Source organism: Momordica charantia (genome assembly GCF_013281855.1).
Source record: "Momordica charantia cultivar OHB3-1 chromosome 8 unlocalized genomic scaffold, Mcharantia_2.0 BLBB01000008.1, whole genome shotgun sequence".
Taxonomy (NCBI): Eukaryota; Viridiplantae; Streptophyta; class Magnoliopsida; order Cucurbitales; family Cucurbitaceae; genus Momordica; species Momordica charantia.
This window is the reverse complement of record NW_028275166.1, coordinates 3,328,803-3,346,141: the sequence shown is the minus strand read 5'-3', so window position 1 is coordinate 3,346,141 and position 17,339 is coordinate 3,328,803. Positions and strand designations below refer to the sequence as shown.

The window sequence follows — 17,339 nt, the reverse complement described above, 5'->3', positions numbered from 1 at the left end:
TACACCCCAGGAGATACGATAAGAACCCCTTCCTCCACGGCCAGAGTCTTCTCTGTAGTCAAAATTTGAAGTCATTAAAACTGAAGCGCGACTTCAATTTGAAGCGTCGTCTTCTCTGTCGCTAATTGCCGAATCCGAACAACCGATAATGGAGGTTGTTCACGTACCCCCTATTTCAGCAATAATCTCTTCGATTTGCGTAGCCTCCATTCTCATCTTCCTCCTTGTCTCCGATCATCCCAATGGATTGGCCACTTTCTTCTCCGGCGCCTTCAAATCCGATCAATCTACCGTACTTCTCCAAACCACGCAGTTTCATAAACATGCTGCGAATTCCGATCAAGTTCGTGCCGTTCAATATGATCATGCCAACCTAGTAAGAAACCAAACACACACTAATTCTAATTCTGATTCTAATTTTATTTGCATGTGCGCGGTTTTAACTGTTACGCGCAGAGGAAAGTGAAGAAAAAGAAGCTGAGTAGAGAAGAGAAGCTGGAACTAGGGCTGGCTCGAGCCAGAGCTTCGATTCGTAGAGCGGCCCGGGGCTCGGCCAACTCCAATCTCTCGTCCACCGTCCATGACGTGGATTACGTTCCCTCTCCGTCAGTTTATCATAATCCCCGCGCATTTTATCAGTCAGTCTTCTTATTATACGCTTTATATTTACTATTAATATTTCGAACAAATCATATTTTGATGATTTTACGGTTTCTTCTTCTTCTTTTTTGGTATATGAGTTGGATTGATCTACTAAACTGGAAACACAACCCATAAGTTACCAAATGTTTGCCCAGATTCAGAAATTATGACCATTTTATTTTGAATCTAAGCCCATTTTGAAAATTGAAAAAACAAAATTAGTTTTTTTTTTTTTAATTTGACTAAAATTCTAATGAAATTTTATGAAAGGTAGAATAAAGATTTTTGACTAAAATCTAAGCCCATTTTATTAGTAAGAATGTTTTAACCACTTAATTATGTTGATGTTGATTAAGATACATTATTCTAATACCATGTAAAATTACTATTCAATAAAAAACAATTCAAATTAATAGGTTGTGGTATGTTTAATATATTATTTTATTCATATTTTTAATCATAAATATAACTTACATGATTTTTTGAAGCTGTTTTAAAAATATATATATATTGTAAAAATGACCGCCTCCGAAAGCCAACCCGGTGGGGTGCTTTTGGTCAAAGCGGCTGTGTGGTTTTTATTAAATCTGACCCGAAAAACGGACTCCAGGCGTGTTGAGTTGAGTTGAGTGCGCACACTCATTCACCATTTTTTTTTTCCTTTTGAAGAATTGCAGATTACTCAATTGCGACAGAGAAAGCCACAGCGTTTCTACTCATTACCTTTTTCTTTTCTTTTTCCTGTTATCAATTAATTATCCTTGACCACTAATAAAACCCCCACTAATAAAACAATTATCCACATATTATTGCTGAATGATCCACCAATCCATTTTCCTTCCCTTGAGAACGAAGCCAAAGGGGCAGGCAAGCGGCGTAATGAAGAATGGTAATGAGTAGTTTCTAGTCTTTTGATGGTTTTGTTTTACGTATAGGAGCTACGTGGAGATGGAGAGACGATTGAAGGTGTACGTGTACCCGGAGGGTGAGGTTCCGATCACGCACGATGGGCCGTGCAAGAACATATACACGATCGAGGGGAGATTCATACATGAGATGGAGCGTGGGGCGGGCGGGTTTAGGACGGGGGATCCGGGTCGGGCGCAGGTTTATTTTATGCCGTTTAGCGTGGCTTGGATGGTGAAGTATCTGTACAAGGACGCGAGCTACGACCAGCGGCCGCTGAGGGTGTTTGTGGGGGATTATGTGAGGGTGGTTTCCTTGAAGTACCCGTTTTGGAATCTCACCTCTGGGGCTGACCACTTCATGCTTGCATGTCATGATTGGGTTTGTCTACTTCTTCTTTTCTTCTCCTTCTTCTTCTTAATTCTTCCCTTCCATGGAAAGTCAACTTACCTTTTTATGTTTTTTTTTTTTTTTTAATGATGTTGCTTACGACATCATTGCTTCTTCTGTCTCCACTTACCACTTGAAATTTCAATCCATAAATTTTTGAAAGACCAAAAATTTACAACAAATGAGGTGTATGATGGTAATTTTCATTTATAACTTTTTCTCAGTATCTTTTATGTTACATGTGAAATTGAATTTGATTCGGATTATGCTATTCTAGAAAAATACAAACTTTATGCTCTTTTTCAAAATGCATCTGTTTATTTGATGTTATTTATGGAAATGCTTTTTCTTTGGGCTAAATTACTACTCAATTTATAAAATTAATTTGAGCTTAATTAGTCTCAATTTGCAATCTTTGTATTTTTAAAAATTTTAATTTTGACCTATATTTTAGACTTTATTTTGGTGGTTTTAAAAATTTTTAATTTTGTCATTGAGTCAAATTACCTCATAAATTGTTTCTATCGGTACAAGTTGTTGCTAATTAAATTAATAAGAGGTGGTAGCTGTATTAGCTAATATTGTATTAGCGTTTAAAACGGAATAAGAAGTATAGAGTCATAAATGGGAGGATTTTTGTGCGTATTATAGAAAACCATTGTAAGTTTGATTAAATAATAAGGAGATATTAAATTATAGAGACTAAATCGAAATCGAAATAAAGTGTAACTCCTAAAATTATTGGACCAATATTAAAACAAAGCCATCGGCCGACCAATGTATATATAATTAAATTTATCGCAAACCAGGAATTAAACCTTTTAGGGTAAGTAGTGATTGTGTTGATGAGTTTGTTTGTTTTCTTTTTTAATATATTATTTAGCATTGAAATGCATGGCTGCAGGGCCCAATTGCGTCAGAAGGAAACCCGTTCCTGTACAACACATCCATCCGGGTCCTATGCAACGCCAACGCCTCCGAAGGATTCAACCCGCGAAAAGACGTAAGCCTACCGGAAATCCACCTGTACGACGGCGACATCTCGCCAAAGCTGGTGGCCCCACCGCCAGCGGAATCCCAACGGCCCCACCTGGCATTCTTCGCCGGAGGCGTCCACGGCCCGGTGAGGCCGATACTCCTGAACCAGTGGAAGAACCGCGACAGCGACATCCGCGTGTACGAGTACCTTCCGAAGAACCTCGACTACTACGAACTGATGCTGGGGTCGAGATTCTGCCTGTGCCCGAGCGGATACGAGGTGGCCAGCCCGAGAATCGTGGAGGCCATATACGCGGAGTGCGTGCCGGTGATTATCTCGCAGCAGTACGTTCTGCCGTTCAGCGACGTGCTGCGGTGGGAAGGGTTTTCGATTCAGGTGGAGGTGGCGGAGATTACGAGGTTGAAGGAGATTTTGATGGGCGTGCCGGAGGAGAAGTACAAGAGGCTTAAGGAGGGCCTGAGGATTGTGCGGAAGCACTTCGTGCTTAACCGGCCGGCCAAGAGGTTCGACGTTTTTCATATGATTTTGCATTCTGTGTGGCTTAGGAGATTGAACGTAAAACTTGCGTAGCGTAGCGTATAGCTTCCCTCTCACCTTTCACTGTCATAGTCTGTAAAGGGTTTTCTTTTCTAATTAGGGTTCGTTTTTACATTATTATAGCTTGTAAAATATTTTTAAGATTATGAGTGTTTTTGTCGTACTTCCCAATCTCAAATCTTGGGTTAAACCAATACTTTATAACAAGAAAATTTTCAGCTGTTTTCAACTTTAACCAGCTAGTTGAACTACATGTTTAGGGGTAATATTGCTTTACAGAATAACAAATGAAATAATCCTTAACTGATTTGGTTGCAACTCATTTTTGTGTTCAATCACAATAGAACTTCACAAAGTTGATAGAGCGGTCTCAGAATGTTGACACCCAATGTCCACATTCTTCGAGTCAAACTTTTACTTGTGCTGGGTAATTTGGTGAGTAGTCGTAGATACCCCGATTTATAGAGTGCCCCGTAAGGGATTAAAACAAAGACATGCCATTTATCCATATCATCAAAGAAAAAAAAAATCACATGGAACTTCATAAGTTTTTTCTTTTCCCCTAATTATTAGTGGCAAATATATATGTTCATGCTCGGTAATTAGCTTTAATCCAAACGGCAGAGGTGATAACGAAGATTTCAAAAGCATATGAACTAATTAAATATTTGAAATGTAAAATTATAAATTTGATCACTATCATTTAGGTATATTATTTCAATTTGGTTTATATAATTTTAGAAATTTCAATTTAGTCGCTACTCGCTATTACAACAATTTTATGCTTTAGTTTTAATTTGATTCCTATAATTTGGACTTAATTATTTCAAGTTGTCTTTGGTTTAAATTGCAAATCCTCACCAATTGTGTTTTATCACCCAAAAATCCCACCCATTTTCTTATATTTTACTCAACTTTTTGAACCCACAGCAAATTATCAGCTAGCAAAATTAATATAACATTAGCTCAATGCCAAGTTTTTTTTTTTTTAATTACGAATATGATAACAAGGACAATTTGTGAAGTTCAACTAAACCCTAGAAACTAAATTTAAACTTAAAACTAAACCCAAACCATAAAAGACCCAAATTGAAATTAGACGCAAATCATATAAACAAAATTGAAACTTTTAAATCACGAAGATCAAATATTGATACTATATATGCACAAACCAAACAATAGGAACAAAAAAGAAAAAAAAATTCAAGCCAGCAGACATAAAAATTACAAAAATTATAATTCAACAGTTAATTCTATCACTAAACTATAAATTTAAAATAAGTAAAAATTAGAGTATATTTCGATTTATTCTGCCTCTTGCATTTATTCACCAATAAGTTCTTTAACATAAACCCCATTAATCAAAAAAGGAAACAGGTGGGGCGTCACGAAATCTATTATTGGTGACAAAAATAACAGATGTATTCACATGCATTCAGGGCAAACTTGAACAAGAAGCGAAGAATGTTGTTGGAGTAGTACACACGCCTTACCCAATATCCACCTCCATTCTAATTTTATATATTTTATCCCAAAGTTTTTCCATTTATACGTATCATGAGTTTTCTATATAATCTTTTTAGAAATAACTATAATATTTTATCAATATTTTTATATGACATTTCATGAAATTGAATTTTCCATCTACGTCCCTATTTAAAACTTTATAATTATAATTTTGAGAAGTTAAATAGTATGGAGTAAAAGTTTTTGAAAAGAGTGGATGAGTTCAAATTTCACCGTAGCCACTTACTTAGAATTTAATATCTTAGTGATATCTAATAAAATTAGTTAAAATATGTGTAAGTTAATCCGAACACTTATCCAATATAAAAATAAAAAAAATAAAAAAAAAATTTGAAACATTTGTGGGTCCCAATTTGATATGTTACATAGCCTCCATTGAAATAGTAAGTCATTCACGTGAAGGGATGTGACGAGGGCCCATCAACTAACTGGCTGGCTGTGATTTTATGTACAATTGGATGGTCTATCTACCTTTACGGATGTGCCTCTATTTCTCCACACCACAAATTATTATTTTTCCACACTTTTAAATTGGTGTAATATTGTCTTACCATAGATATTTGACTTTGAATGATTTTATTCTTGTACTTTATTTTATTTTTTATTTTTTGTAAAGAGAAATTTTCATTAAATGAGATAAAATTAATATGTATTGTTAAAAATATCACAACTTTTCAATTTTTTTTAATATGGCATAATTTTGTCTTTCTTGGTATACTTTACATCACATCTAAGTTAGACTTTGATTAATTTATGTAATTTTTGTAAAATTTTAAACTTTATGTTATATTTGAAAATACATATTTATTTTGGATTTTTTAATGTAATTACCTTGTATGTTATTATATCTACATCTTCGACAAATATAAAATGAGGATTAAGTTACAAATTTGGTCCATAAACTTTTAAGATTTTGTATATTTAAAAGTGCAATGGTTTGTCTTTGACTGGCCTATTAGATACATATTTTAAATTAGATAAATCAACTCGAGACTAAACTTATAATTTAACTTAAAAAATAATCTCAAATTGTATTTCCCTTATTTTTCTATCCAAACTACTGTACTGTAGGATGATCTAAAATGGTTACATATTATATGTGAAATTTAGATTTGCGCCTAACTCATTTTTAAAAAATATATGAAAACATAGTACTTTTATAAAAATATTTATAAATATAGTATTTTAAAAAGTAACAAATAGAATTTTATTCCCAAGGAGAAGGATTAACATAGCTTGGCATAATGTAAATAAGGCTCGCTCTAACCTTACTGGATGAATGAGAGAGAGACTAATTAGTGTTGGAATTTGTGAATAAGATTTTATAATAATAAAAGATAAAAGAACTGCTACTTTTCACAAGAAGTATATTTTATAAAGAACAAAACTTTATACAAAAAGGTTTATAGGTACTTTATCAGAAAGGCACAAATATATATTTAAATATGACTTTGAATAGTCACAAATATATAGTATAATAAATAGGTGGTTCTATTTCAATTTTGAATACATGAAAAATCTTCTCCAAAAAAAAATTTCCTTTTTTTTATTCGTCCGCAAATTTTCATAACAACTTGAGCATACTAGAGAAAATAAAATTATCTTAAGAAAGCAATACTAATAATGTTGAGTTTAGATTAACTTTTTTAGTACAATAATATGTGGAGGTAAAAATTAGAATTCATGACTTTCTAAATGTAGTCACAAGTTGAGTAAGTTCCTTTCAGTAAGTAGTTAACCATTACAAAGTAACTATTTTTTCAAAATAAAAAATAAAAAGCAACGATTACATAAATAAATTATTTCAAATATAATTTATGTTGAGCCTTGAGGGACGTACATAATAATATCGGGAGCCATGCACATGTGAAGGTAAAGGATACATATATTAATTTTGTGGTTGTGTTGGGTCCTCAATTGGGTTCCAACTTCCAATAATTGAAAACGACAGCCCGTATCCTTGTCGATACATGTAAAACAAGACAAAGCAAACCCCGACATGTCGCAATATTGATTCGCTGTATTCCACATCTCGGCTCTTCAATCGTATGCCTTTCAATTCACTTACCCTACACCCCAAAAACGCGCTAATGCCCTAATTTTTGGGCAAATCTATGTTTCGATTCTTACACTCTTTTTTCTAACTTATTCCTTGTTGTTTTACCTTGTAATAAATTTACATTACATAATCCAAACTTAAATCTACGCAAGACAAGAAAGAAAAATTAACTAGAGTGTCGTATAAATTTATCACTACTCGATAAGAGCATATAATTAAAATATGTTAATTCAAAAGAAACTAAATTCACAAAATAATATTATGAACTAAAACATATATATACTTGAATATTTTATTTTCCACATCATGGTATTAAATATTCATTGACACGTCGACATTTCTATCTACATGTAATGTATCAGTGAGTTCGACATCAACGATATTTCCATTACAGTACAAACAATTCAACAAAATATTAAAAATATCAACAAAATATCATAAATATATACCTCATATTAATATTAATAATTTGTAACTTATTTAGAAATTGAAAAATATTTATTTGTTAATTTAAATGTTTTTCGAGTTTTTTCTTAATTTTTCTAACTTTTAGAAAAATATCTATTGCATCGACATTTTATCAATACTCTATGAAATTGGGAGACCTCAATATTTCTTTCGACATCGACATTACACAAAACCTTATGTTTAGCATACTCAATATAATCTGCTTATTTAAAATGTAAACTATCTCTAATAATAATATTTTTGGCTAATTTCATTCTAACTCAATTAATTTCTACCTTTGGTTGAGTTAAATGAATCTTTTGAAAGAAAAAAAAAAATGGCAAAAGCCATATCGTTCAAAATACAGAAAACCCACAATATTTTTCTTACATTTTTCCCCACAAAATCACTCCAAGATTCCAACTTGGTGGATTTTCATGGTCTTTGTATTGGACGAACCTGAATCTTGGCAGTGCCTTCTTTAAATAAAGGCCCCTCTGTCCTTCTCCTTCACCCACCTCACCTCAGCTCATCTCCAATAATAATGGCTTCCAAAAATCTTTCTTCAACAACCCTTCTCTTCTCTCTCCTTCTCCTCATTGCTGTCGCCGCCGCCGGCGTTCCATGCGACCAGCCCAAAACCAAGCCGGCCCCGGCCACACCCAAAATCAAACCGTCCCCGGAAATACCCAAAATAATCCGGCCGTCTCCGGCAGTCCAATCGGCACACTGCCCAAAAGACACCTTGAAATTTGGCGCGTGCACCAACATTCTTGGAGTGGTCGGGGGCATAATCGGAAGCCCCGTCTCGAGCAAGTGCTGCGGTCTGGTGAGTGGGCTGACGGACGCCGAGGCCGCGGTTTGCCTTTGTACTGCCATCAAAGCCAATGTCCTTGGAATCCATTTAAATGTCCCTGTTTCCTTAAGTTTGCTCCTCAGCTCTTGCCAGAAATCTGTTCCCACCGGCTACCAATGTAAATGATCCACACCAACAATAATCTGCAGGTTTCCATCCAAAGTTTGGTTTCTGTTGGTGGGTCTTCTTCTTGTGTCGTTGTCTCTCCGTTAATTACTTGTGTTTTCCAACATCTCTGATTTCTGTGCCTTTGTAATAAATGGGCAAGATTTTTTTGCCCCAAAGTTTAATTTGGTCAGCTTTCTTTCGCTTCTTTTGCTTCCTTCTCCCTCTCCCTTTGATTTCACTACTCATTACTCACGGTCAAGTGTTGGAGCTAGTATTGAACTTGTTTTATGGTTTATTAGAGATGTGTATATATAAGTTGTGGTATTGGATTAATTAGTCAAGTGCTGATTTTGAAAATTATTGTTGTTTATATTCCATTTTTAATTTTTCAGTTAAAAATATATTTGAATTGTTAATCAAAATAAATAAGAATGAGACCATTGACACATATTCAATATGTTAATAGCTTCTAACATAGTTGGAATAATGTGTAAGGTTTGATCAAAATTGTAGGGTTCAAATTGAAAATTTAAAAATTTACAAGATGAAATCCGTAATTTAACTTAAACTGAAGTCTACATTTTTTTTGTTAAATTTTTTGTATGTTACGAAAATAAGATCTATTTAATAAAATGTCAAAGCGAGCATATAACTCAACAATAATTGACATATATTTTCAACCAAGATTGTGAGTTCGATTCCCACCCCGAAAGATAAAATAAATATATATTTTAAAATTTTTTGAAATTTTAAAAATAATAATCTAAATCAAATTCAAACTCAAATATAATATAAAAATAAACCGCATAATTGTGCTATATTTGAAAAAATTAGAAAGTGGCTTTAAACCTGATGTTAAGTGACTTGTGTGTAACTATAATTTAACTAGTTATGACACTATCATTTCAATTAGAAGATCAAATTCTCATCCATAGTTCCATTAAAAAAGAAAAGTTGAGACATTAAATGATTATATAGCCAAATTTTAAATGATATCATAGACTAAAATGCCATTATTTGTGCAATATCAACAATTTCTTTTTCAATATATATTTATGAGTGTCTCGATCAATTTACGCACATTTTAACTAATCTTCCTAGACAATTACCTATCCTTTCTACGCTGGTTGTCAAAAAAATCACATAAAAAATTTAATTTTTAATCCATTGAAAGTTGTGTACTATCAAAGTTTGAAAGAATTATTCGCGAAAAAAAACACATAAAAGATTAATTTTTAACCCATTGAAAATAGTGTACTATCAAAGTTTGAAAGGATTATATATATATGTTTATATTTACAAGAAGTAAAATAGAAAAGAAAAATGTATAACAATCAGCAAACCAGAACAGAGGAAAAAAAAATGTTTGTGTTTACCATATTTTGGAAGATAAATTCCACATGTCATTTTATTTTGTTTTCTTCAATTATTTGTCTATCTTCGTCAATGTTAACACAAGGTAGATGTAATTATAATTTATTTTAAAACTTAATAATATAGAGAGGTAGAAATTTAAACCTTACGTGAACTATGTTCAAGATAGAGACGTAATTAATACTTTTAAGTTTAAGAACGTAATGAAAAAGTTACCAAAACAAGCCTAACTCACGATAATTAACATATATTATCTTCAATCAATAATATCATGGTTAGAAAGTCTAACCCATATTACTTGTACTATATATATATATTTTTTTTTCTTTTTTTCCCTTGAGATACCTTGTTCTAGACTTGATATATTTATACAACCATTAAAAAAATTATAGAAGTGGTTAATTCCATACAAATTTCAATAACTTTCTCCATGAGGTTCCATGTCCATAATCCACCATCTAATTTGTTTCCTCTTTCCTTCAACGTGGCTGCCATTTGGTTGTTTTGAGAGAAATTGATACCAATCTACAAATTGAGGGTCGAATTAGAACAATCATTTGAATACTTAAAAATCCCAAATTCCGAAGTTGATGACAAACTGCGGCTCAATCTGCCCTCCTCGTTCACGATGTAGGTCTTCTCTTCGGCGCCATGTTTGTAAGTTCCCCCACCTTTCTGTGTCTCTCTTTTTACTTTTTATTCCTTGCTCTGATTTCTCCTTTCAAATTCAATCCGACCCACAAGTTTATTTCACGTCACCGCTCCGTTTCCATTTGATTACTAGAGACTAGAGAGCGGATGATGTACTTCGCCACTGCGGCTTGGCATTGATTGGAGCCCTCCCCCTCGGAATTGGGTAATTAAACCGTAAACCTCTTGCTCTTCCTTACAACTCGATGGATAATTTTTCTCATCATGAATTTTCCAATTCATCATTTGGAAGGAATTTCAATTTTGAACTTCAAGTTTTCATTTCATAACTGCAAGTCGAATAATTAAACCGGTACTGCAGTCTTATTTGGGTGATAAGGTTCGAAAGTTCTCCATGTGCAGAGTTCAATTAGACCAGTTCTGTGTTTTTTTCTTTCTCCATATTATTGTACTGTTTTTTCTTCTTTGAGATTTTCGTATCTGATATTGCTTTCATTGGGAGTTTGGTTGGTTTTGGTGTTTTCTTTTCACGATTGACGGGGAACTATTTGGCCACGGGATGCTCACATGGGGTGGACTTACGGTGTGACAAAACAATGCCATACGATGCTCACATGCTTACCTGTCAACTGGGTTAGGCATATCTACACAAAGTCGGGGGTTCGAATCTCCACCCCACCGGTCGTTGAACTCAAAAAAACCCATATTGCTTTTCCTTCTAAAATCATGAGATTTACATCCTATAGTGTAGTTTTCAAATCGGATGAATCTCCAGTGTTTGTTTGTGATGAAATTTTATTTAATATAGATTCCACCTGATGTACTGATCCCCCCCTTCAAGTTCAGTTGCAATAGCAGTCTAGTGCGGTATTAAATAGATTTTCGGACTCTACCTGCCAGAATTGCCTTTTATTTACGTTAGAAGATAAGATGTTTTACCTCAAAAGCAGCACAAGTTTTTTATGTCTGCAAGTTGTTCCCATCTCCTATCAAACACACACACACACATATATATAGTCGTAGATCTTGAGGACTTTGTATGTGCACAAAAATGCTTGCTTTCCAAACAACGTGCTCGGTGTATATATATTTTTCGTAATCGTGGGTAGACAATCATCTAGGCTAGTCTAATAACATTTGACATTGGAGATTTAATATTAAATATACTAAGTAGGTGGCAGCCACTGTGCCCATGACCTAAAGATATCTGAGTTTAGAGTTTACTCTAGGCCCAATCCTTGGTGGTTACAATATTGAAGAGGTTCCTAAAGAATTTCACTCTGGGAGCCTGTATTTGGTTTCTATAGGGGGGTACCAAAGAGTCAGCAGAGGATTCCCTAAAACCACTGCTGTCTTGACATTTGTAAGGAACAGTTCCACAAGATTCAAATTTGTGAACAATAACATTATCGCAACCCATGGAGTATTAAGAAGGTTTAATGACTTCTTGAAGTTATCTGCTGATGTAGGTATATTATTCCTTCAGTTTGCTTAATTCAGGATCCCTTTCATTTTCACAGTTGTTTTGTTTTAACTTTGTATAAGACTCCCGGTTTTATCATAAAGAGGGAAGGGGTCTTGGTGTGGGAAATCTCAAGGGAAAAAACTCTGCTTTGGTTGCTAAACTGTCGTGTAGGCATTTTGTCATCCCATCAGAAGCTTAATCCAGCTAGTCCTTGGAAATTGGCGGTTGATTGTAGGAAGATATGTGAAGATCAGTTTCTATTATGTGGAATATAGAAATTTCTACTCTGGAGAACTCAAATTCCACTAGGTTGTGTTAGTTTTCTCACTCCATTCTATCTACAAAAGAGTTCAAGTCTATCTGATTGTTTAGTTGAACTATGCCGTATAGATGTGGCTTTTCTGTTTGCGTTCGTTGGATTTCACAAGGCTCCAAACCTTTTAAAGCCGCACCCAAGATGTTAGAAATTATATTAGTCAGAAATTAGATGCTATTAGTACCCAGATACTGTTGCTGACAAGCGTATTACTGATATTGCAGAGGAAGTGATAGAGGAATGGATGATAAAGCTGCTCTCTGACATTGGTACGTAAATAAGCACCGCAGTGGCATCCTTTCTCGAGTCAGAACCTGCTGCTAAGTTTTCTGTCTGCTAGTCGGAAGTGTAAACCACACATTCATTTTCTGTATGCTCAATGGAAATGGGGAACTTGAATAATTAATTGGTAGTAATTCTTAATATATTTGCTTAAAATCTGCTTTCCCTGAAGTCCAATATTTTGTTGCACTACTTCTTGTTATATGGCCTAACATATTTTCCAGCATTCTTAGATGAAAATGCACCAATTTCAGAACCAAATCCAGCTTACGTAGTGCAGTTTCTTCTGTTTAATCGTTCTTACCTTCAATCTCATCTTTTGCTGCTGGTAGTTCCTTGGTCACATCTGATAATGGTAGCAGTATGAGATATGAGACATTTGATCCTGGAACACCATGGTTTGTGAAGGATGACAATTCCATATTCACCGTTGAGGACTCGGAAGCATAGCAGAACCCTAATGAGTTCCACTCGAAAGTGCCTGACGCATGGTACATTCAACACTGATGAGGTATATTAACTATGTCACAAAGTACCATCGAGTAGTTGAAGGCTTTACATGGCGTAAAGTTCATGTCAGATATCCCAACAATATTTTGAAGGTTTGTTACGGTGGAAGCACTTATTACACGCTTTCATCTATAGCTACAAAGGAGTTAAACTTTTCTCAGAGCAAAGAGAATTGATTATGGTAGTAAGTTCTCTTCTAGTGTGAAGTGTCCGGGAGCTGGTGGGATTTCCATATTCAATAAGGGAAATCACAGAAGCCACTAAAAAAACATGGCCATACTGAGTTGCAGTTTTCTGATAATATGAAACTAATTCTTCCAGTAGATTATGAACGGAGTTTGAATAATACTCCATAAAAATTTTGATAATATAGATATACACTCTTCAGATTATTTGAAAGTAGAAATTGTAAATGCCAAGCTGAAGAAATAAAGAAACCTACAGCAGGCTGTTTTGGCGGAGAGGGAAATGATCACACATTTGGAACCTGGAGGAATTCCGCCATGGAAATGGAGTTGAATTTGAAGCACAAAGAGGTTAATCTTAACAGTCTGATTTCTTTTGTTTCTGTTCTTACATCTATTAGCTGTGTTGGTTGGGATGAACAGTCAATCAGGATGGTTGTCAAAGAGGTTTTTATCAAAAGGCCAAGGCAGAGGTAGTTTATTAAGAACTGGGATCCATTTCATTAATTGAGCCTAAAGGCTCAGTGAAACAGAAGAACTGAGTGTTGCATCACTAATGTTTCTCATACCCCCCAGCCTCATTTTCGTTCCCTCGAAACATCTGCTGCACAAATACAGGAAACTCCATAGTCTCAGCAGATGAACATTCAAATTCCCTTCTGTCGATGGCCTTAAACTCTCTGCAGGTTTGAATCATATAAACTTGTTGTCTGCACCCATGTGAGAAATTATGTTGCTTAGATAAAAACCTACGTTTCATATCTTATATAGTTAAATGCAAAAGATGAGCTAATTGTGCCTATTTTCTAGTAGATGGAAGGATGAGGTTGAATTTGTCCCAAAAATGACAAAAACCTGAAGGGATGAGCATGAGCTTGAGGATGACTCAATAATAGACGCAGAATCCAGGAAGTTGCTATCAGATATCTTAATAGATAATGCTAGATTGAGGAAACCACTCTATTCTCCAAAGACGTCATGCTGTCAGAACAGAATGATTGGATCCGAGAAAGTTGATTGGAAAGTCATTTCACGAGATGCTCTTTTCATGTAAGTAAATACGTCACCACTGAGTCGGATAGGACAAATAGATTTTTTTTCAAGAGCAACAAAAAAAAAAGCATCCTTTAGCATCTGATAGGTTAAATGATGACAATTCCACAGCAAAAAAGATGTACAGTGATACATGACAAATAGAAAACTAATGGATTTTTATCATAGATTTGTTCTGTAGTGAGGCTTGGCAGGATGAGTACAAATAATATTGTTAGTTATATGTAAACAAACTCTAGTGGTGGTTTTTTCTTAGAGAATTCATATATGAAAAGAAGTGTACATTTTCAACGTTTTGAATACTAATGCTAATATATGGGAATGAGCATGTGCAGTTGAATACTTGAAGTTGTTGACCTGACCCATCCATCAATCAATGGAATCCCACAAGTAAAGTAAACCATGGCAGATAAGGAAAGAGCTGTAGTGGGAAAGGGTACAAAAAGGAACAGAAGGGAAAACATGAAAAAATGCACTAGAAAAGAAACACACTAATTGGATCCTATTCATGTACAAGAAATGAGACATCATGGATTTTTTTTTTAATATCAGAATCTGAGAATAGTTTGTTCATTCAAGATTTTGTTGAAATAACAGCCTGGGGAAAGGACACATAATTTAGCACTAAAAAATAGTACAATGGGGACCCAAATTCATTAATCGCTGCTCCAACTTGATTGCAGGAATCATCACCCTGTTTGCTCAAGCATCATCTTCTCAATCTCAGCCTAAGCAGAAGCAATATCGCCCCGCCCCACCTGCATCGCATCGACAACGTCACACGTTTCACCAAACTTTATTTACTTTTGTTTGTAAGCCATGATGTATTAGATCCAGCAGGCATTCCAAGAAGAGGGTAGTTTTAGTTTTGCAATTGCAGAGAGAACTGAAGCACAACCGAAACACGATAACTTGTTTCTCTCGATCCAAATAAGAACATACCAACATTAACAAATTAACAAATTGTTGTAGTAAAAAGTAAAGACATGGGGGCGTGAATGGAACTGGAAGAATATAGCTTCGAAAATGTACCTTAAAAACAACCATCATCCAACTGACGTGGCTCCACAAGGATATAAAGTGGCTTTCCATTGAGCCTACGCTGTCCCTTAATTACCATGAATTTCAAAAGGTAAAGTCTAATTAATTACACAAATATACCGTTAGAAATAAATAAATAAATAAATAAACCTTAAACAAACCAATTATTCTCCGAGGATTACCTTAACTTCACGTAATCCAACGACACAAGCACATTCAACCACTTCAGCACCCATCCGTTCTACCACACCAAAACAGGAAAATCAAATCAAGTTAAAGTAAATTAATATACAATTATTAAAAGTAATGATGGACCCATTTGATTTCAAATTCCCGTTCCAACATAATCATGCACGATAATCATTTTAAACAAGAAATCTAAAACCATGATTAATCCCATTTTTTGTTTTCTAGTCCAGAAAAATCCATGGACAAAAAAACCAAGGTTTCCCACGAACTTGCTTTTAAGGTTAGAATATGATGACCAAAACGCACTTAAATCACAACTTTTTACAAGATCATGTTCTTATGAGAAACAATTCTGAAAATAAAACCAGAATCTGAAGAAACGAAACGACATGAACATACCCAGAAGTCTGATTGCTGCCGATAAGGTTCCACCAGTGGCCACCAAATCGTCAATTACCAATGCACGTTCCCCAGGCTTCACAGCATCAATTTGCATTTCTAAGCAGTCATTTCCATACTCCAAATCATAAGCTTCTGAAATTACCTCGCCTAAGACACAGTACCCCCCCCCCAAAAAAAAAACAATCCCACATCACAAATGCATCAAAAAGCAGAGCTTTTGGTGTAAAATTTGAGGTTTTTTACAGAGACTATACCAGGAAGCTTTCTGGGTTTCCTTAAAGGGACGAACTTTGCGCCAATGGCTAAGGCAATTGAAGGGCCAAACATGAATCCTCTGGCTTCCACTCCTGCATTTTACAGTTTCCCCACAACCAGGGATTTGCAAATCAGATCATGAATCCAAACGTGTTCATAGAAATGGTAATTGACAACAAAATAATAAAGAGAGAAAGAAGGGCGGGATGATAATAATTTCTCTAGAAAAGCAATTTTTAAAAGGGTAAGAGATGTGGACAGCAAAGTACAAGAAGAAAGTTCTTTACTTTCCCTTCAAAGAACATCCATTGAACCGTGTAAAAGAAGAGAGAGAAAGACTAAACTCAGTATCAAAAAAAAAAAAAAAAAAAAACTAAAGTTCTCTCCATTTAAACTGACAGAAAACAGGGGATGAGAAAAACCCAAGAAAGTTTCAAGAAAAACAAGATGGAACAGAATCTGCACAACTTTCCATCGGTGGAACAAAAAAGAGAAATCCTCAGGCAATGTCGGCAACCACAGCACCACTTTTTCCATTATGTAAAGAAGAAACTAAGAAAGAAGAGAAATGAAAAAGAAAAAAAAAGAAAAATACCAGCAACAACAGAGATGTTCATGCCCCTGTAACGATCCACAAAAATGTCGACAGTATCCTTAAACGCCTTATGATCCAGCAACAACGTAGTAATATCTTGAAACATTATCCCTGTCACCCAAAAATCAAAAACAAAACAAACCCCAATTTCAATTTCTAACCAATTTAAAAACAACAACAACAACAAAAAAAAACTCTGCCCCTTAAAGCTGAAAATCCCAAATTAAAAAATTCCACAAACCAGGCTTGGGGAAGTGAGGAACCACTCTAATGGCCTGAGATATGCCTTGAAGCCTGGGGTCTCCCTTCAGGCCATTTTCTGCTGCAAACATTTTCCTTCTCCCTTCTTCCTCTGTAAGCTGGAGAGTGGATTTGGGTGTAGAAAAGGTGTAATCTTTGGCAAAAGCAGAGGGTTTTCAATGGAGAAGAAGTTTCCCTCCCAAAAACAGAACAGAAACCAAACACAGAGATAGTGAAGCAGTGAAACGGAGGCCGAGGGAGAGGAGTTTGGAAAAGATCGCTCTTATCTAAGATGTTCGAATAATGGAG

General features: G+C 34.9%; 3 protein-coding genes and 1 long non-coding RNA gene across 12 annotated transcripts; 3 read left to right on the top strand and 1 right to left on the bottom strand.

The window, feature by feature from the left end:
- LOC148209389 (Exostosin family protein) lies at positions 1-3,710 on the top strand. Its single transcript, XM_088127153.1, has 4 exons — positions 1-376; positions 457-638; positions 1,578-1,929; positions 2,843-3,710. Exons 1-4 carry the CDS (start codon positions 149-151, stop codon positions 3,506-3,508), a joined length of 1,428 nt encoding a protein of 475 aa, XP_087983279.1. The 5' UTR covers positions 1-148; the 3' UTR covers positions 3,509-3,710.
- A 4,283-nt stretch (positions 3,711-7,993) lies between these two features.
- On the top strand, positions 7,994-8,829 carry LOC111004958 (14 kDa proline-rich protein DC2.15). The gene has a single exon (XM_022276282.2). The coding sequence runs from the start codon at positions 8,053-8,055 to the stop codon at positions 8,488-8,490; it is 438 nt and encodes a 145-aa protein (XP_022131974.1). The 5' UTR covers positions 7,994-8,052; the 3' UTR covers positions 8,491-8,829.
- Positions 8,830-10,155: 1,326 nt separating this feature from the next.
- Positions 10,156-15,069, top strand: LOC111004837 (uncharacterized). Of its 7 annotated transcripts, none has more exons than XR_015792799.1 (5): positions 10,156-10,503; positions 10,631-10,702; positions 12,503-13,728; positions 13,832-13,941; positions 14,066-14,599. It is a non-coding gene; the product is annotated as an uncharacterized LOC111004837 (long non-coding RNA). The 7 variants fall into 7 exon arrangements; XR_002600659.2 differs by having other exon boundaries at positions 10,157-10,503; positions 14,069-14,599; XR_002600656.2 differs by adding an exon at positions 14,644-15,069 and having other exon boundaries at positions 10,158-10,503; positions 12,503-13,941; positions 14,069-14,305.
- LOC111004836 (adenine phosphoribosyltransferase 5) lies at positions 14,785-17,339 on the bottom strand. 3 transcript variants are annotated; one of them, XM_088127464.1, is made up of 7 exons: positions 17,032-17,339; positions 16,791-16,901; positions 16,196-16,287; positions 15,938-16,109; positions 15,532-15,590; positions 15,341-15,416; positions 14,785-15,194 (listed from the first exon to the last, which is right to left on the bottom strand). In XM_088127464.1, the coding sequence occupies exons 1-6, from the start codon at positions 17,120-17,122 to the stop codon at positions 15,342-15,344; spliced, it is 600 nt and encodes a 199-aa protein (XP_087983590.1). In that variant the 5' UTR covers positions 17,123-17,339; the 3' UTR covers positions 14,785-15,194; position 15,341. The 3 variants fall into 3 exon arrangements, with proteins under 3 accessions (XP_087983590.1, XP_087983589.1, XP_087983591.1); XM_088127463.1 differs by having other exon boundaries at positions 14,785-15,066; positions 17,032-17,338; XM_088127465.1 differs by having other exon boundaries at positions 14,785-15,066; positions 15,938-16,087; positions 16,195-16,287; positions 17,032-17,335.

What these genes read in the sequence shown, in the direction of transcription:
- LOC148209389 (XM_088127153.1), top strand. Translation starts at nt 149, where the DNA reads ATGGAGGTTGTTCACGTACCCCCTATTTCAGCAATAATCTCTTCGATT. An exon ending in AATATGATCATGCCAACCTA is followed by an intron (nt 377 to 456) that starts GTAAGAAACCAA and finishes TGTTACGCGCAG; the next exon opens with AGGAAAGTGAAGAAAAAGAA. An exon ending in TGCTTGCATGTCATGATTGG is followed by an intron (nt 1,930 to 2,842) that starts GTTTGTCTACTT and finishes GCATGGCTGCAG; the next exon opens with GGCCCAATTGCGTCAGAAGG.
- LOC111004958 (XM_022276282.2), top strand. Translation starts at nt 8,053, where the DNA reads ATGGCTTCCAAAAATCTTTCTTCAACAACCCTTCTCTTCTCTCTCCTT.
- LOC111004836 (XM_088127464.1), bottom strand. Translation starts at nt 17,122, where the DNA reads ATGTTTGCAGCAGAAAATGGCCTGAAGGGAGACCCCAGGCTTCAAGGC. An exon ending in GGAAACCCAGAAAGCTTCCT is followed by an intron (nt 16,110 to 16,195) that starts GGTATAGTCTCT and finishes GTTTTTTTTTTG; the next exon opens with GGGGGGGGGTACTGTGTCTT. An exon ending in GGCAGCAATCAGACTTCTGG is followed by an intron (nt 15,591 to 15,937) that starts GTATGTTCATGT and finishes TTGGTGTGGTAG; the next exon opens with AACGGATGGGTGCTGAAGTG.